The sequence below is a fragment of the Clupea harengus genome, chromosome 22 (assembly GCF_900700415.2).
Source record: "Clupea harengus chromosome 22, Ch_v2.0.2, whole genome shotgun sequence".
Taxonomy (NCBI): domain Eukaryota; kingdom Metazoa; phylum Chordata; class Actinopteri; order Clupeiformes; family Clupeidae; genus Clupea; species Clupea harengus.
Genome location: NC_045173.1, coordinates 22463534 through 22484752, shown reverse-complemented (window position 1 = coordinate 22484752; position 21219 = coordinate 22463534). Strand labels below are relative to the sequence as shown.

General features: G+C 41.0%; 1 protein-coding gene across 1 annotated transcript; it reads right to left on the bottom strand.

The window, feature by feature from the left end:
* Positions 1-130: 130 nt before the first annotated feature.
* On the bottom strand, positions 131-16379 carry nos1apb (nitric oxide synthase 1 (neuronal) adaptor protein b). The gene is made up of 10 exons (XM_042702982.1): positions 15913-16379; positions 15692-15763; positions 14299-14391; positions 14019-14080; positions 13607-13715; positions 5985-6078; positions 5366-5463; positions 2428-2575; positions 1679-1882; positions 131-1155 (listed from the first exon to the last, which is right to left on the bottom strand). Exons 1-10 carry the CDS (start codon positions 16015-16017, stop codon positions 698-700), a joined length of 1443 nt encoding a protein of 480 aa, XP_042558916.1. The 5' UTR covers positions 16018-16379; the 3' UTR covers positions 131-697.
* Between the last annotated feature and the right edge of the window lie 4840 nt (positions 16380-21219).

Genomic DNA, 21219 nt, shown 5'->3' with positions numbered 1-21219 from the left:
GTAATCTTTTCTGATGCATGCTACAGTAAATCTCCAGTAATCTAACTGAACTGTTAATAGCAGAACTTCAAAGACAGGAAATGACAAAAAATAATGAACACAGAAATAGGACAATGAATTGACTGTCATGGGGAATTACACTCTTGACATAATCTGAAAAAATATATACTGTGAGATTTTGATGTAGCTAATGCAATTAATACTGAGAAATAAAACAATCTAAACAATATTTTTCTATCATGCACTGCCTCAGAGAGAGTGAGGACCTGAGACGAAAAAGCACCACAGGAATAGTCGTTTAGATCTGAAGGCTACAGGAGTCTCACAGGCTCAGAAGAAATACAGTCAACATTTCAGAAAGGTAGGCTAACTATGGGCCCACCACAGTGAGGGGTTACATTGAGAATGTGTGTGATGAATGTTAAACCAACCCATAGTTTGCTAAAAATGTCAGCAGATGCATTTTTTTGTTTGTTTATTTTTGGGGCTGACATGTAATTTGATTAGCACTTGATTAGACTGGGAGACTGAGAAGGTATACTAAGTCTGACTTCTTTGACACTCTTTACATTAAACTACACTGCTTCATCTGTTAGTTTGGAACAAGAAGTGTCTGAACAAACGAATAAATGGAAATGCAATGGTATTGATGCTTCAGTGGAGTTGGGTTGCAGGTTGTCTGCTGTCTCCTTTCTGCTCACACCTCCCCCTTCCCTGTGCCTGATGTTGCCTCTGCCCTCAGCTCGCTCAGGAGGAGCACTGACCCCTCACCCTGGCCCCAGCTGTCCCGCTCATCACTCTCATCCGCGTTAGACTCGTACTCCGAGGCAATGCCCGACTCCCTGAAGCCCAGCACCTCCAGGCCGGCGAAGAGGAACTCTTCCCCCCGAGGGGAGCCCTCCACTGGGGAGACTTCTTCAACGTCTCCCTGGCCTGAGTCCTGGTCTGGGTCTGGGTCCTGGTCCTTGTCAGCCTTGTGGTCCTTGTTGGGTGGGCCCGGGAGGAAGCGGAAGTGCTCCAGCTGGATGGGACAGGCCTCCATCCCCAGCAGGCTGCCCTGTGAGAGGGGAGAGGCGTAGGCCGTAGTGGCGCTGAGAGACACAGGTGGCATGTTGGGACGGAGAGCGATCTCAAGAAGGCTGTCCTGGGAGCCCACTGGAGACAAGAGCGTTATACAGTATTAACTGACTGTAATACTGCATACATGATAATAAATGAGTAACATGGGCATACATGATACTAACTTTTCAGAAAAGAACAATACATTGCAATTTTAGGCATATAGGCCTACTAATTATCTTGTAAATGTTTAATGTACAGTACATCATGTCATTTGTGATGATATAAATACTGTGAGGAGATTAAATTAGATGTGTGTCTTTAAGCTTAAAATAGAATCTGCTTCAAATTTAACACAGAGTAATGCAACGTAACAGCACTGCACAGTCAACCGTCCCCTGGCAGATCCTGTGATGAATCCCTCTGGAATGACAGGGCAGCTAGCCTCAGTGTAATGGACCAGGGCCATTCTGACTGCAGAAGAGACACACACATGACACACACCCACACCCATGGATAGATAAAGAGAGAGAGAGACGGAGAGAGAGAGAGAAAGAGAGAGAGAGAGAGAGGGGGCGGGGGGGGGGGGGATATTGTCACAACACGCAGCCATACTCACAGGGGGAGTGTGTGGACACACGCAGCTCCAGCTCCTGGACGTGTTTGACCAGCAGGGAAAGGTGCTGGAGCAGCTCGGCGTTCTGGTGCAGCAGCTGCTGCACCCGGCTCTGGGCGTCGGCCCTGGCTGCCACCTCCACCTGCACCTGCTGCTGGAGCAAAGCCACCTGGAAGTGGTCACACAGAGAGGCAGTCAGCAGACGGACTCATCTTGAAGGGACTCACAGGGAACATGATGCTTGATGCATACATCAATCAGCACATGCTGTACTGGAGGAGATGAATGGATATTGCATGCACCAAATGCACATGGCTTCATGTAGTAAATGATCAGGTACTCCACAAATAATGTAAAAGCAGCCCCACACACCTGCACACACGCACACACACACACACACACACACCTGCACACAAACACACGCACACGCACACACACACACACACACGCGCACACACACACACACACACACACACGCGCAAACACACGTGGGTATGCTTCCAGACATTTGCCCTAATAATTTAGACTACAGTGACCGACAGTGTTTATTGTTGACTGACATTTTTGGGAAGAATGTCTTTTACAAGTACCCAGCAGGTCAGTTCTGTGTGTCACAAGCTGTCACCCACAGTCAAAGGGCATATCATAACGTGACTATTCATTAGAAGAACAGAGAACAACTGCCACCTCCATTTTGATGTATGAATGCCCATCATCAGTAGCATGATGCGGAGAGAGAGAGAGAGAGAGACGTGTCCCTGCCTGTGAGGTGGCTGCCTGGGTCTTCTGCTCCTGCTGTTGGAGCTGCCTCTGCAGCAGCCGGATGTGGTGCTCCACGGACAGGGCCGACTCACTGCCCCATTGTGCTAGTCTCGGGGTTTCCGTGGTGACCGCGGCATCCTGCAATAGAGGTATTGTTCTGTGAGCACCTTTTTCTGTCCATGCTGACAAAGACTTGGAATAGCTGCCTACATGAAATATCTTTCGAGCACTGTATTATTAGTGCATGACATGGATGTAGGAAAAGAAAACTTTTCAATTTGAAACATAAAAAGCTTCAATTTGAATCAATCATTTACATTTTGTTTGAATGTAGGTTTTTGGATATAGTGTTCCTGAAGTTGATTAGGCCATTCCTTCCCAGAGCATGCTGCATGCATTTCAAATAGTTGAACAGGTGTATCTGCATTTGAGTGCTGTTGGCCTATATCAGACACAATGTATTACAGTCATGTACAAAACAGAGACATGGTGGTCAGTGCTGGAATCTTTTCTCCTTGAGGCAGGATAAACTAGATGACATCAAAGCACTACATGGACTGCACCATGTCAAAACATCAACACATTCATTAAAGATTCATGCTGAACTAAAGAGAGTGATGCTTCATGCTGATGTGGGTGCACTATCAGGACCTCAGGGGAGGCTGGATGCTTTAAATATTTTTTATCAAATGTGTAGTGAGCATTTTTTTTTTCTTTTCCAGCTACCACATGCAGTATATTCACATGAATTAAGTTTCCTATCAGCATAATTGGTGAAACATTTCTTAAATGTGTGTAGTTTTAGTGGCATATTTTAGTAGAAATGAAATATAGTATTCATAATTATGTTTTCATTAGTGTAATTACCTATAACTATGAATTGTTGGTTTTTGGTTAGCTTAGAATGAGCCCTTCATAACTACATAGGAAGCGGGTCCTCTTCCACGGAGCCCGCCATGTTGCTCCGCCATGTTTCTACAGTAGCCCAGAATGGACAAACCAAAACAATGGCTCGAGACAGGGCTTTTTCGCATTGTTATGGCATTTGTCGGCCACCGTAGGTACACGCTTGTAAAGGGTAGGGTATTTAGCTGGCTGCAATTCAGCAACCTCACCACTAGATGCCACTAAAAACAACACCCTGTACCTTTAAGTCTGGACATATGGAGCAGAATGCAATCAGTAAATAACTCTCCAACACATGCTGTGTCTAGTGATGATCAAAAACGGAATTGTTACTTCACATGATCTAATACACAACAGCAGCATCTTTATCAAATACTGCACTAAAGCTGCTTCAACACCCTGGATAGGCTTCTAAACACTTCCTGACCTACATACAGTCCTGCAGCAACTGAGCACATGAGAAAAACTATCTGAAAACAAACATCTCAGGCTTGTCCTACTGCGAGATCTATTAATAGGGAGCTGGGCTGATAGAGTAGGCATTGTTAACAGTTTTGTGGTGGACTTCAGGGGAGAACACACAAGTCTATTCACCTCTCTGGTCTCTGTATATTATCAAAAAGACATTCTTATCATTTTTATAATACCTTTATTGAAAGGTAGTGAAAACTGTCGTAATGACTTAATACTGCAGATTATCATTCCTGAATTATTATGTGCACCTAGACATCACACCTACATGCAAAGTCATTTATGAATTTACTGCTCTTAAAGAAATGGTCCAAGAAGTTCTTTAGACAAACTGGCCCGAAAAGAACATAGTAATACAATGATTCTTTATCCACTGCTAAATTTTCAATCCTTATAGAGTTTTTTTTTTATTATGACACTAAAAGGGAGAGTTTATGGGCTGCTGGTATCAGGATACTAAGTTTAATACATTTCTCTGACAGGGTTATTAATATTGAATAAGCCCATAGTGCATTTCACACTTCAGAAATGCTTAGGATTAAAACCACCCTCTCTGGTGGTTGCACTGGGTACGAGAACTACTCTGCAGAGGTCTCCCAAGTCATAGAAACTCTTTTTATCTTCTTACTTTTCACAATTTTTTTTACGCAGTCTGGACTTGTGGCTAAATGTGGCTGGAAAATAAACATGAATGTGCTCACTCGCCACTGACTGAACAGTGCAGCAAACATCTCCTCCTCTGTATGTGATGACTGGCTACTAGGAAAATTCATGTTCATATCAAAATGCAAAATGTCCAAGGTCACCATGAGAGACCAAGCCTTTGGGCTGAGTGGGGAATAGACAGTAGCTGGTGGAGACCTAAGAATGGCCTGGCATGGGACTTTGTAACTGACAAATATGGTGGTTGTGGAGGCACTGTATGTTTCTCCTCAGCTCTCACTCTGTTGGTGCTCTAACACCTGTCATCATGATTACTGCGGGTAATGTTAACAGAGGTGGCAGAGGCAGAGGGAGCCTACAGGAGATGTTCATGAATGAGGAAGACCTAGTGTCCCCTAGTGTCTCAAAATAATTAAAACCTGATGTGAGTAGCCAAGGCTAGCTGTGAGAGAGAAAGTGAGGTTTTAGGTGTTTAGTTAGTTGTGCAACTAGCTAGTTGTATTTTTAACGTTTCACACCTTTACTTTACTTTCCAACATCAACTATAGCTTATGTCTTCAATTAAACATTTACTTATGGCTCTATGCAAATGTAGTTTACCACAATTTGATTCCTAACACTATTATTTAAGACTATAATTTTACATTATTTTTATGTTGTTTTGATGTGTGAAACTTGTTCTTGAGTCTGAGGCTCATATCTGACCCCTGTTGGTCATTTCAGAGGGCAAAACCATTGTTTCCATTGAGGGTTGAAAGATTATGACAACTTATTTAAAAAGGAAAACTTGCCTTAGTTTAATCTGTGTCTACCCAGATTAACTGTATTGCACAGTAGAGAAATATTTTAGTATTCCTTTACAGATGAAAAACTGAGGGGCATAATTACCTTCTTTTCCTTCTTGGAGTCCTTCACACTGCGGTTAATGTCCTCTGATGTGCCAGCAGACACTGGATCCCTCTCGTCCTCTTCTTTCCCCATCCAAGCTAAGGGTGGAAGTGAGGAGAAAGAGTTACATATAAACAGGGAGGTAGGCCCAATTTGTGTAGTAACTGAAGCCATGTGTAGCAGGTGTCAATTTAAACTTGTCCTCAGAGGTTATGTGGTCCCCTATGGCCAGGTCTTATAAACCTCTACGGTTTTCCTCATGGCTGATTTCTGGGTAATTACAGGTTACAGCAGCTCCAAAACCTGGCCATTATCTTTCTTTTAATGCTATGCATCTATACCTCTGCTTGGCGTGGGCTGCATGCCACCCATGCAAAGAGCCTTTGTGACATATGGGCATATGTTTACACATGTTTACCTCATGGGTGTTGGACACTATGCAGGGTTTAACCTGAAGCATATTCATGCCTATACACAGTAGGCTTTTGAGGCACATTCAACACAAGGTGACCCTTCCTGTACTAAAAAATATATCGATTTCTTGGAAAAGGGAGAATGTTGTCCTAAATAAAGGATGGAAATTCCATTAATTCTATCAATGAGGGAAAGAAGATATCACCTAATATGTCCTGTTCGTCAGCGTCATCCAGACTCTGCTTGCGGCAAACCTCAAAAGCCTGACCCACAGTCCGTACAATCTCCATGGCCTGACTCTGACATGGCAGGAGATGAGAGGCACAGAGGAAGAGGAAGAGGAAGAGGAAGAGGAGGAAGAAAATATAACACAGAGAACATGGTAAATACCAGTCAAAAGAAGCTGTAGGACATTACAAATGATTTACTACCTTCAACTGGCAGAATAGAATCTCGAACGAAATGAAAGCAGCTGGACAGCTTGGTTACTGTGGCAACAGTGTGGTTAAATTGATTAACCCAAAAAAACGTTTTGGGATGTGTGGGGTGTAAGTAGGGTCACAAAATGGTTTGTGTGCTAGGGGTGGGGGAGGGGATGTAAGAGTCAGGTGGAGGGCTGGTGCCGGCGTGACGTGACGTGACGTGCATGTGACCACATCACAATAAGAAAGTGCTATCACTGTGATGGATTGGCCCATTTCGGAGGAGATGAGGCCGAAGTCATTCCTCATCTGCTTGTTCTCTCCCTTATCATGGTCTCATATTTCTTTTCAGGCTCTTGGTAAAATTCTGCAGTATGTTTTTGGTTTTATCAAGTGTTTCACCACTTATTACCAGTTATTTTGTCAATTATTTTTTACATATTTTGGTCCAATAATTTAGGACAATTTAATAATTATTCACTTGCTTGCAGCTGGTTTGGAATAACTCGCAAAGGTTGTCAGGGATAAGACCCTCAACAGTTAGTTAGCAGATTAAAAACACTACCCAGCATGTATGTGAACTGGACGGTTTTCGAACAGGACCTGACGGAGACAGACACCTTAAGTCTGTCTGACGTGCCGTGCTGAAAACAAGTCCTTTTATTAACCAATGTTTACACAGTATGACAGTCAAGATGCTGGGATGCACTTTGGATACCTTCAGCTCAGTTGAATTCTACTTCTGCCCAGTAACAAGACATTTCACAACCCGCTCTCTCCTTCTTATCTTATGTAAACATATACGTTAGGTTTCTGGGTTAACATTCTTGACTCTGCTAATTGTCTTCCAAAGTCCAATCTACATGGAGAAGCAGGGCACACAGCATTTTGGAAGAAACCTTAAAACTAAAAGATATTCATGATAAAATATACTAATACTTTCTTTAACATTTCCCTCCTGTTTATCATGAAAATAACACTAGTATAAACATCATTAAACTAAAACATCATCATCTTGATGGTTCAAGACAACAGTACACTCCATACCGAAGTACATACAAGACTAGACATGAGAACTTAGAAACATGTAGAAATACACATCATAAAATACAAAAAGTATACAAATTGCTACAATAGAGAACAGACTTTTCAACATCATCTACCACCATGTACCAGATGTAAACCAAACAACCAGATTTCACCACCGAACATTAACCACTTTGTCTTGTAATAAAGCATCACATAACAACCTTCATTTGCTGTAAGGCTTCAGTCACAGAGACACTATGAATATAATCCAATATCCAAATACAACAGATATCAGTCACAAAACTCCCCCACTAGCAGCAGTGAGTCTAACACTAATCTATTTTTCAGCACCATCAGCCGAATCTGCGAGACCTCATCATTAAGGCCGTCCATGCTGACTAAGGTGGCATTAACAAACAATTCTAACCTATAGTTAAGGGTTGCCATTCTTAACATGACTTTTCCTACTCCTAGGGCCTGAAACAGAAACAAAATAACCTTGGAGCTGGTGGTCCAAATCTTTTTAGTCATCAGCACATCAGTCCCCCACACGCTGTCATGCTTCTCAACAGCAAATCTCTTCTTACGAGATACTCTGCCTGCGAGATAGCACTAACAACACAAAAATGGTCCATGACCTGGGCGGGGGCGCTTACGCCACCCCAGTGTGGAAAAAGATGACTGTACCATATACTACCACACAACCACAATACCTCTCTCACCTTAGGGGTACCCTTGTCAGAGTGGCAATGCCCTGCATTCCAACCTCAACATAAGGACCTGTTCCTATGGACAGGGTACGACGTTGGCTGAGGAAGCAGTGTTTGATGACAGTATAGCAGTATCGATGACAATTTCATTACACTGTTTCCGTCTCAGAGAGCCTACTCTCGTTGTTCCTCTAATAGAAAAACACATTAGGAATATAGAATGGACTGCCACTTAAGGTGACAGCTAGGTTGTGGCATGTTTTTTAGTTCTGCTAGTGGGTGGGTATTGTTACACAGATCCTGCACCTGGGTATCGTCTGTATAATAAAATGGCTTACTGTAGCCCCAGTTGTCTGGGGCACACTTCTCTCCAACACAGATTATTGCTTGGAATGAGAGTAGCCTTAATTTAAGTCTAGGGTGAAAGTAGGATGTTGGCATTAAGGTACATACATAGCAATTAGTCTTATCAAGTCTGTTCGCTTGCATGGATGCATATCTATACCATGAATTAGTAGAATACAGGTGAGTAACATTCCCCAGGACCTCATGTTCCCCATATGAAATCCACCTCTTATGGATTCTCTCATTTACACTTGTGGAGGACCAGAGACCCATTATTACTCCTGAAGTAACCACTAATAGCAGCAGCTTAGACATTGTTATAACGGAGTGATATGATGTATACAGAAAAACAATAAACACAAATAAACAGGAAAAACAAAAAACACAGATACACCTCTACTATGTTGAGCAGCATCTCTAACCCTCAGGGCACTCCCTGGAAGTTAGGTGACGTTCAAACGACCAAGATTTATACACTTAGCCCCCTGCTGGCGCCACAAAACGCTACTCAACGCTAGTGGTGGATCCTGGTAATGTTCTGAATGTTCTGAATGTTCTAAATGTTCTGAATGTTCCAGTGTGACAGGTGAATCCAGGTGGAGCGTTCAGCGATCTTGACGGCTGTTGGGGTGGCAATTACACTTGGCATGGTCCCTCCCACCTGTCGTCAGACCAGTTCTTTCTTTTGATGACTTTGATGAACACCCAGTTTCCCACCTTCACCTGGCCTTGTACCTGTGGAGACACAGAAAAAACTCGAACAGTATTGGGTTCTTTACATTTCCTAGTTTGTAGTATAATTTGTGGCACACCAAAAGTTGGTCTTATTCTTTTGCACAGTGATTTTGCTACTGTGAGGAAATCTGGGGTTGAGCTGGGAAATACCTCTATCCATTTGGAAGACACATCAATTATAACCAAACAATATTCCAGCCCTTTGGTTTTGCTAAATTGGATATAATCCATGTGTATTACCTGGAAAGGATAATCAGGCTTGGGGAACTCGCCCCTCTTTGGCCTGAGGTTTCCCTGTGAGTTATGCCGAATGCATATTTCACATTGCTGACAAATTTTTAATAAAATAAAATTTAATTTTTTTTTTTTTTTTTTAATTACTATTACTATTTTTTTTTTTTTAATAGGTTATATGTTGTACAGTGTTTATGTACTAGTCTTTATCTCCCCCCTGTTGAGGCATGGATATTCCCATGACTCAAAAAATTGCTGCCCATTTGTATCGAGCTCGCAACAGGATGGGTTTTCTATCTGGACTTACATATACCTCATCTTTCAGAGTCGCCCAGTTTTATCCAAATTTCCCTTTTCACTTTTGGGTGCTTGTTGATGCATGTTAACTACACCATCATCCTCTGTTCCCTGTGTTAGATACAGGCCAGCTGCCTGCTTGTCTGCTTTATATGCTAGGTAATAAAAGCATTAAGACTGCATGGGATACTTTAACGACGAGTTCATGAACCAGCACAATTTCTGCTGACGCGTGAACGGCCGATGCATCCACGAGCACTGCTTGTACACATGATGGTGTAGCACGAGCTACCGGGTCGAGTTGGGTCGAATAAAATGCGATGGGTCTCATTTTGATCCCCCATACTCGAAGCAAAACAGACGTCATGAATCCATGTCTGGAGTCAACCATAAGGACGAAAGGTTTCGCATAATTTGGGAGAGCCAGTACTGTCGAGCTGGCTATTTTTTCTTTTGTCGCTTGAAAAGATTCTGAACCCTCTTTAGTCCACGTAACCTTATCGTGGGGTGCCATTGGTTGAGAGAAAATCATATCATGCATAGGTCTTACTAATTCTGCATAATTGGGTACCCACTGACCTGTGTTCAAGCCACGGGCTTGAATCAAATTGCTTGTCCGCTCAGTCCATTTTTAATTATGCAGTATCAAATAGTTTGCTTCTGACGACTACAATTCAACTATCTCCTTTAACGGCGTAGTTGGTTCCATATCTACCAAAAGTATTTCTGAATTTAAATAATATTACACTAATATGTGTAGTCTGATTATTATTCTTTTCACCTCCTCTCCTTCTAATTACGACCGTGCGTGTGTGCGTGTGAGAACGTGCGTGTGTGAGATTGAGCCCTCTGTTCCCCCTAACAGCCCCCACCCGTGTGCTTCTCTGTTTTGTCCCAACAGTCAATCACACAGGTTTGTTTAAAAAGTCGAAGTAGCTGCTAGCGATCTTACGTTTTAAAAACAATCTACAATCATTCCGGGCTATGTTAGTCACTCAGTACTTTGGCACATACAATAGCTCACAACACATCACAATCTCGTATTTCCACTTTTCTCTTGTTATGCCCTGTGACGGCGCACTACTAAGGTAACGAGAGAAAGTTTAATCTGATCTTTTTCGTGTCATGCGCGTCGCGCTCTCAGCAATTTTAAATGCTCTCTCTTCACAGATGTTACACAAAATACCTTCAAGTAAACTATGCCAACAACTGGTCACTTGCTTATTTTAGTTTTAAATATCAATTTAAAACGGTAGGTTCCCCCTCAAATCTACGTTTAGTCTCGCCTCGGAGCACCAAACAATCTTTTAATGAAACTAATGAAAACGTAGCTTACATACAATAGGTTTTTGCAAATATAATTCCTACAATTCCTGCAACACTGGAATTATTTCCATTCATTACTATAATATCTATATATTTATAGCACTCTGAGATTATTCTGAATCCCACTCCTTTATTCTTCATTATAGATGCTACACTGCATTTCGTTGTCTCAGTACTTGTACTCTGTGCAATGACTATACAGTTGAATCTAATCTAATCTTAACTCCGGGCCTCTACCCCTGCGGCTATTCATGCAATTCGATTATTTGGATAGAGATTTTTTTAGTTGATCAGACCAAAATTCCTCATCCTCAAATCGATCTGCACTTGTATTATTTTATTTAAGCAGTATCGCCATCATTATCATATAATGATACAATGATAATTAGATGATACACAATGATGATCACAATTCCAATACGTCCCTTCCCCACCTGTGCTGTTAAATCAAATTAGTACAATGTAAGGTCTTTTATATCCAATAAGACCTCTTCCCTCTGTTTTGATTATTGCCTTGTGTTGCTTGTCACGTGCTTAATTAATTATTTCAAACCACCGGTTATCTTGGGTTGTTGGAAAAACCACACCCCTGCCTTCTTGAGGGCCCGTAGGATTCAACCAATTGAAACAAGCACGTTCTGACTCACAAACAAGGTTAATGAAACACAATGAGTAAGTTCTGAATGAGCCACTTATCCGTTTGAAACAAAGGATTATAATCCTTCTGGAAGTATTAGCATTCAGCTTCTTACAGTTGTGTTTATTTCCAGCCACAGTCACTGGTGGCTATTTCAATGAGACACATGGATTGCGCGCGTGCGCAGTGTCTGTCTATGCCAGTATCCCAATTTCTCATTCACAAATGCTCAACTCTATTTATGTCTTACATAATTTCTAGTAACTCCCCCTTCACGCACTTAAGACTAAAAAGTGCGTGCAAATGAACAAAGCAGATAAAATGTATAGAGCTGATACGTGGCCACCGTAACAGTTCTATAGTTTATCAAGCTTGCAGTTTACCCCTCTTTCTCCACAAGAATAACACTTATGCTCACTTTCTTTTAATCTTCTTCTTCACTTTCCATTGACTTTCTGATTCTCACTTTCCACGTACCTTTTCATTCTTACTTTCTTAAAACCATGTTGCCTTCTTACTTTCTTCAAACCATCTCATTCTTACTTTCTTAAAACCATCTTGCCTTCTTACTTTCTTCAAACCATCTCATATTCATTAATTATGGTGAGTTTTTTTGAATTAAGCAAAATACTTCTCTTGAGTCTATGAAAAATATCCGGACGCCGAGCTTCTAGATTGATAAATCAATCCGGACATCCCTGGGAGTTTGTACTCTCAGATACTTTCCAAAGTTTTAATTTTGCTTAATTACCTTACTCCATTCACGCTCTCATTCACACAGATCATTCATTCACATAGGCCTAGAACTAGCGCTTTTTTAAGAGACCTCGAATCTCTTTTTTTTTTTAGTCCGTTCGTTCAGTAACTTATGCTACTTACTTCATATCATGCTGTGTGTTCAACCTTGCTTCAGATCCCCGTCAGACCAAACCTCCCTGGAGGCAGACCCCTCTCCGCCGGCCCACGTAGAATTCACTAAGTGGGACTTTCTGCCGATGGTTTCTCTCGGCAGGACGTGCACTTGTCTTCGGCTTCCTGAAGTCTGCTCCCAGGCGGTCGGTGTTGTTGGGTTCCGGCTTCGAAAGGACCAAGAAATGTCAGGGATAAGACCCTCAACAGTTAGTTAGCAGATTAAAAACACTACCCAGCATGTATGTGAACTGGACGGTTTTCGAACAGGACCTGACGGAGACAGACACCTTAAGTCTGTCTGACGTGCCGTGCTGAAAACAAGTCCTTTTATTAACCAATGTTTACACAGTATGACAGTCAAGATGCTGGGATGCACTTTGGATACCTTCAGCTCAGTTGAATTCTACTTCTGCCCAGTAACAAGACATTTCACAACCCGCTCTCTCCTTCTTATCTTATGTAAACATATACGTTAGGTTTCTGGGTTAACATTCTTGACTCTGCTAATTGTCTTCCAAAGTCCAATCTACATGGAGAAGCAGGGCACACAGCATTTTGGAAGAAACCTTAAAACTAAAAGATATTCATGATAAAATATACTAATACTTTCTTTAACAAAGGTATTCACATATTCTTTGAGATAATACTAATTCTAGACTGAATATATTGTGTTCCTCTGACTACACTTGTTTTATCATATAAAAACACCAATTTTTCATAGACATTCCTACTTAATATATGCAACATACTTGTAATGAATTCTTCAGTTGTGGCAAAGATAGACTCACATTCATTTTAGTCCCCATAAGATGCATAACAGGTTAAGGAAATGTGGCAGTCAATTACATCAGAAGCCCTTTTGCACCAGCCAAGCTTGTGATGTTCTGACAACATCTCACCTCTTTGACTGCTAAGTAATATGATCTAAGGGTTCCGGATTTCGTCTGTGTGAGCAAGATAAGACATTACAACTGTACAGGCAGGGGTGGATATGTTGACTGAAATACAAAATCACACCCGTCTAAATGTGTGTGTATGTTAATTATGTGTATCACTCATCTACCATTCTCATGCATGTACCATTATCTGCCACACACGAAAAAAGGCTTTGCAATAGATCTAGGATTATCTAATTAACTGTCAAGAGTCAAAGTTTAGAAGACCACCATAACTGTATTACCTTTCTCTTACATTTAAAGACGTTACAACGGAACACTTTGCTCTGGCCATCTCGTGCTATATAGCTGAAGATTTTCAGATCTTGAGAGTCATGAGAGACATAGAAAATCCTGAGTGAAAGAAAAACTCAGTGAGCACCAACAGATAATGATCTCCATGGCAACAACCAGTATGATTACATCTACTCTCTCAGTTTACCCTTTTCATTCGTGCCCTCAATGGCCATTTGACTTTAAGATCATAAAGGTCATCTACTAGTGGACAAATGTCAGCCTGCTCAGTAGATTCTGTAAGGTTCCTGGAATCCTTCACTAACACAAGCTGTCTAATGGGGTATTTCAACTGGCTTTTGACTGAACTGCTATGAACACGGACTCTATACGTATACTATATGTATTACACGCAGTACATACCTGTAGATAGGATCCTGGATCAGAGTTACCTGATGGCTGTCATCCCATGCCTTTTCCTTCACCTGTTAGAAACCACTCTACATTAGTCACATTAAATAGCATGTATTGAACCCTCACATATAGATTGCAATTATCATTGATGTCCATTGAAATGATTAAGTAACTGATACTTTGTTTGTTATGTCTGTTAAGACAATGATTATCTGCCTCACAGGCAAAAAAATGACCATTTGCCTAATACAATTCTCACCTCAGGTGTAAAATTCAAACCTGTTCTTACCTTTTTCTTTGCCTGCAACATGACCTTGACTCCATCCACAGCCACCATTAAACTGACTTTCTTTTTCTTAATGTTCTTTACTTTGAACTCATACTGTGAGAAAAACAGATGAATATATGCTTTGCACATTAGAAACACTCCTGGTCCAAACTATGTCCCAGAGCACACTATTCATTCAAAAAGAGAAGAGAATGCATTGGGCCAGATATGGAAACAGACAGAATTACAATACTAGATTAGTATATATGATAATAAATGGTAATATACTTGCAATGAATTGTGCAATGCAGGGTGCAACCTTCAAGTTGCTGCTATTATTTTTCGAATATCCTGATAAAAGATACCTTTTGGGACCAGTTTAGAGGTAGGCCTACTTTGATTATCAGAGGTTCTGTGTAATGTATGTGTGTCAGCTGTCTCTGAAACACCACAGATGAAATACTTCAGATCATTTTAAAACCACGGTGGATCAAACTGGACATTAACAGATGCTTCTGCTGCCTGCCACCGACTAGGCCTGAAGCAAAACAGTAAACATAAGCAAACGAGAAAGCTTACAAGATTTGGCAGAGGCTCACAGGGCAAAGTGGCCTCCCTCACAGAACAGAGATGTTTTCCTGAATCCTCTACGAGGGGAGGCAGCCCCACCAACTTTCATCTACACCACTTCCATCAGGCAGATATCAGAGGCAGTATGGTTCTTCCCACTCACGCTAGTTCTACTTTCAAAACCATACATCACAGGACTACAAACAGGACTCAACACATTAAGTCCCCAGTGAAAGAAGCATAATCAAATACTACCTCATCAGATACAGCCTAAGAGCATTTCAAATATCAGTAATGCAGACCTCTCTGCAAGCAGGGGCAGCAACTCTTATGCCTCTCATGTTTTTTTGTGGGATGAGGAATAAACCTCTCTCTCTCTCTCTTTGACCTTCCCTGACTTCGTATATCTATTATGATTGATGTTTAAAGGACATGATGAAACTTCACAAGCATAGTTGGTTGAGGATCATATATTACTGAACAAACAAACAAACAAAAAAAAACTATGGCAAACTACAGTGTTCAGATCCTGTCCCATGCTTTCATTCGATTGCACATAATTCTCACTAATGTCATTGAAACTTATATTGTCCTCTGATTTGAGGTGTCCCTCAGCTTTCATGTCCTCCAACGAACCCCTGCTTATGGCTTCAGAAATTGCAATGTGAGACCAGTGACAACTGAATTCTTGTTACAGCGCTATGTTTCCTAACTAGCAAACTGTTCTTTTACCAAGCCATCAAAATGATAACATTTCTATAGTCAGTAGAGGCGTGAGAAGCAATTTAGACTGGGTGAAAAATAGCACGGACATTTTGATCGATTCTGAAAATTCAAAGCTTACACGTATTCTTCTCATAGCTGCCAGAATGTCCATCCGGTTATTGGGTCGCACAACGTCCAAGCTGCCAATATACTTATAAGATAAATAAAAAAGGAGAGACGAATGAATCCACATGTGCCAATTTTGTGAGAATGAAACCAGAACAATGTGAATACATACATTAAATTAATACTATATAGGTTAGATGATACTACAAGAATACAAATATGCATGGGCTTTACCTTTACTTCAAACGTCACTCCGTGCTTGAATGTTTCCTCGTCGTGCATCGGAATCCTGAGATCGTGTACATCATCCACCAAATTGTACCTCGTTTTTTCTGGCATTGTGGACACCGAAAAGTTTTCACTGAATCCTAGATACGTTCAAAACCAGAGACAGAGCAGAGATCTTTGCCTACAAGCCACTGTCATCATCCAGTAACAAGAAGGTTGAGATAGACGTTGAGGAATTATTCGCTGAAAAATGATTTATCTGTTTCACTCAAATTCATATTAATTAATTTCATTCCCAATATAATGTGCCATTCAGTGTCGCCGAACAAATCAAATTTGCCTTGATTATAACCCCAGAATCCGTATCTGAGGACCAAAACACTGCGTACTGGTGCATCGTTTCGTACGTAAAGTAATATTTCAGCCCGACGTTCATCTGAGAGGAATTCCACCTGTTCCTATTGGAGTATCGCGGATTTGAGGAGGGCTGATGGAGACGCACGGTCATGGTGTTCGTTGTTGTGGAAGTATAGAAAACCAGGTGAGCACTGCCATCTAGAGGTGTCAAATTCACAAGCACAAGAGCTTTTTTTTTTACGAGAACGTGACTATTAAAGTAAATATAACAAACACAACATAGACACATAGCCTACACATACATACAGTACATTCACACATACATACAGTACATACACCACACACACACACACACGCAGCAGACTGATACATAGATACATGTTCACATGTACCTATATTTCCTTGTCTATTTCTAATACAACAAATAAAAAACAACATGGAAGTCCTGGGGGTTTTTAAATTCTAAAAGCTATTACCTTTTGGACTAAATGGACTTAATGTACCAACATATACTGTATATAAAAAATAAATGTAGGCATTAATTACATTTTAAATTGTGACATAAATTGATATATCTCATATCATAAGTTGCTTTTGTATTTATTGTTTATTGTTTTCCCCTAATCATTTTCTTATAGGTTTCAATGTTATTTATGAATTTGTATGTTTTTAAATGTATTTCTTTATGTGTTTATTTAAAAAAAAAATTGTCTGTGTTGCTTTTCATTTACATTTTCTTTACCCTATTTATTTCCCCAAATGTATTTATTTTTGTCTCCCCTTTACACATTTCTGTATCATTATGCAAATGAGAGGGGCTGTGTCTCAGCTCTCCAGCTGACGCCTTGTTTTTGCCATCCTCACTGGGCCTCGCTTTGTGAGATGTCAAGACATAATCTGCGTCGTCAATTTGAAAATAGTGTTGCAGTTTACAGTGTGAGATGGTAGAGGTGCACTCACAACAATTTCACATTTTGAAACAGGCTGAGACTGAGACAAGAGACTGCTTGTCACCCAACTTGCTGGGTCTGCCGAAGGCTACAGCCTTTGTTATTCTGCGCCGCTTCATGCACCTCATGCAAATGAACATCAGTCCACAGAAATATTGCATTACCTGGGTCAGGTCCTTGGAGAAGAGAACAACAGCAGCTGAATATTAACATTTTTTACGCCCCTCAGTTGGAGCAAATATTTTCGCTCCTGTGTTTGAACCCATTCTGGCACAGCAAAACAACTTCATGTCCAAGCCCAAGTTGCCACCATCATTTTCAGAAAGTAGCCTTTTCTACGATCTTAATGTTACAATTGTCAGTTGTTAATCACAGGTGGTGAGTAGGCTATATAGTGCATAGGGCCATTGTGACACGAGGCAAAACAGGCAATTTGCCTGGGGCCCCGAGCTGAAAGGCCCCCCCAAGGACAGCTGATATATTAAGCCACAGCAACAACAATTCCGTGACAACCTCCCTTGAAATCTATGATTTTGTGCAAGAGACTACAATGGTATGTCCAGAAACCACCTATAGGGTCCCCATAGCATAAGCATGCTAAGAACTTCTTAATTAGAGACAGCCCTGTGCAACGCAACTATCTAACATAGTACTGGAAACGAAAGTGCAAGCAATATAAGGGGAAGTAGAAAAACAAAACATTGGTTAGCAAAAATCAGTTTCTTTGGCTGAAGTAGCTATGGCAACGGTTTATTTTGTTCCTACAGATGAATGGGTAGCTAATCAGTAACTCAATAATAGCGAGGGCATGCTGTTTAGCTTGCTTGGTGTTTTGTAAGGAGCTTGCATTAACTGGCTGTTATGGTTATTTCCTACACTGTCATCTGTCATAATGACCGGTTTTGAATGCGTAAACGGTAGATATCATGTAATACGGTTAATAAAATACAGTGTGTAATTTAGGTCTGGCAGTTTACAAAGCTTTAACGTAACCTAGGACAGCCAAAGCTGTGAAATGGGAATTTCATGAAGATCTTAAAAATATATCTATTGGTGAATGTTTTCTCCATACCAATAGAAATAAAATCTGTTTAAATTACTAGCAGAACAAATACAATTATGCCCTTTTTCTCTGAAGGAGATTTGCTTGAGTTTCTTAATGCATCCCAAGTAGGCCAGGCCTGAATGTCTCTACAGATAGGCCTAAGACAGGAGAATCAGTTTCTAGCCATATGTGACTTGCCTTCCACAATATTTTCTTACATTATTCCGTATAAGGTATCTACGCACACATTTTGAATTATTATAATTAATATGCAATTGTTGATTTCTAGCAGTTCCCTCACTTTCCACATCTTGCTCTGCTCATGATGTTTACATGCACAAACATGTCAGTATAGTATGCACTTCATTCTGTACTTATAAAATGAAAGGTTTGCTTGATACTCAAGGCGTAGGGTTAGGAGGCCCCCAGAGTCCCTAGAAACTCCCCTGTGAATATAGGAAATGAGTTATTATGTGATGTTTTCAACTGTCACATAACTGACTTAGGGCTGCACATTAGTGACCTAGCTGAGTGAAGAGTGTCCCCCTCACCAGGAGAGAAAGTCAGACAATAGGGCTGCAGAGAACAAGAGACTGAAAGGACGCCTCCCCAGCTCAGACATGAAACACGTCCCGAGGACAGGCTAGCAAAAGCTTTGTCTCTGTGATGCTGTTGCATGAGCACATCCACACTGTCCAGACCTTCACCGGGGGAAAATGAGGTCTGTCTGAAGTTCATCAGGACACCCCTGACGGCCGCAGATTCTGATTCGACATGGTTCTGATGAGACCACAGCTGGACACCCCTGACGGCCGCAGATTCTGATTCGACGTGGTTCTGATCAGATCACAGCTGGATCTGCGCTGCTCTCTGAGAGATGAAACACTCTCACTCTCATCAGTGGCGTGCTGTCGGGCTCTTCTATCCCCTCTGAGAAGGGGTGACAAATCCTAATATAATGTAAACGCCAATATTATAGATAATTAAAAAATGTCAGGTTAGGCGCCATACAGAAGAGGAAGGAGGGCAGTGTAGGCATTGTATTTTATAGATTCTCTTTTCGAGATACTCTGCTATTCTATTCATCCTTTCTATAAGCCTCCACAATTTATTTGTGAACAACCCAATATAGTCCCTTAAAACCAACCCTGAGATGAACTGACCTGGCTTCAATGTCTTCTCACAGCCTGTTCATGTCTTCATCCCGCTCCCTCAAGAGAGGTCTTTGGAACATCATGGGAAGCCGAACAAAGGGATTACCGTGTGCTCCATTAAACAGAACCTGGCAGGTGATAATTCAGTCATATTGGAAGGCATATTATTATGGAAGACGCCATTTCCAGATCTGCAAAACGTCTCTTAATAAACTAATATGTGCACTGACAGTGCTGTTGCTATCTGTCATCATAGATCACAAGACTGGGGCCCACCTTTAGAAGTTTGTGTCATCAGCTGAGTGTGATTCATTATTATTATTGCCAGTGTTTGATAGTGCTCACATTCAATATAGGTCCAAAGGATAGCGTTTCGCTCAACATTCTGATGCAGCTCATCTGCACTGCTTTCGATTTTGCAATGTTTTTTTCAAGAAATATTAATTTCTTTACAAAGATGAAACTCACTAGATCTCTATGATCTCTTTTATGAACTCCTTATCAGAATTATTTACAACCGAGTTTCATTTGGAGAGTGAGTCATATTATGATTTTATGGTGTGTTTTTGGATGCTCTACCCCAAATATGACTGAGATTATTGACATAAATGTAGGGTTCCCAGACTCTCTCCCGGGTGGGCAGTGGTTCAAATGTAACGATTTCCATTTGAATTTCGGTTCTTGTCCCACTAGACCCAGCTGAGGTTTCTATATTTTAGCCAATTTCTTCAGTAGAGGAAATCCAAGCTGCTTTCCTCAGAAGCAGCTGATAGTTCCACAGAGAACCACAGATGGGTTTTTCAACCTCAACCCAATCAACAATAGTAAACATCACCAGTTTATTGGTTTTCAATAACTTTCCATCAGCATACAAATGTTCTCACAAATATAATTTTGCACCTTTTTGCCATGGCGTAAAGCATGGTTTGGGCGAGAGTCAGTTATATTCATGAAGCTGGACCTTTGTCATCGGCAACAATATGAAAAAGTTCAGTCTTCCTCTCAGCTCCTCAGGTCATTTAAATGGACACTGTACTGAATGTACTGAATCCATAGAGTAGTGTGTAGGAGGCCGTGGGATGGTATAGAGACATGCAGCCTGGGCAAAGGTAATGTTACCACCAATTACTCATGCTGGGGTCCTATTCTCCCTCTCTCTCTCTCTCTCTCTCTCTCTCTCTCTGTCTCTGTCTACCCCCACTCGCTGGTGTTTTCTCTTGAAAAACACCTTAATCTCATTTGATATTGCCAGTAGAAGCTGTTTGTTTCAGCCACTGACTGCTTTCTCGTGTGTGTGATTTAGCCATGCCTGGTGATGCTGAAGCTAGCCAGACCTTCTCTATTGTTTCACTGGATGCCAAACAAGGACGAGTAAAAAGGTGTAAGGTGAAGAGGACAGAAGAAATCACTGTAGTGCTGTAGTAACGTATCGTAACGGTGTTAATTATCGGACAGCGTGTGTTATCGGCAAACGTTCGCGTTGTCATGTGAATCCATTATTAAAAAGAAGTTATAGAATGTTAATCGATTATTAAACTCAGCATTTTGATTGTTTAATAGAATGGCCGATGTTTGACACTGTCCGATAACTGACATAGGTACGCTACTGTACTTTTTGGATGTCATTTATATAATCCTTCACCTATTTCCTGCTGTTGCTCACTAGATAAATGTAACTATGTATAATTATGGAAAAAAAATTGAATATTAAAATTATTAAAAAATAAACTTTATTGTTATTTACGTCATTGCATAAGAATCACAACTCACAATTTGTTACAGTGACATTTTATTTTCCACAGGCCAA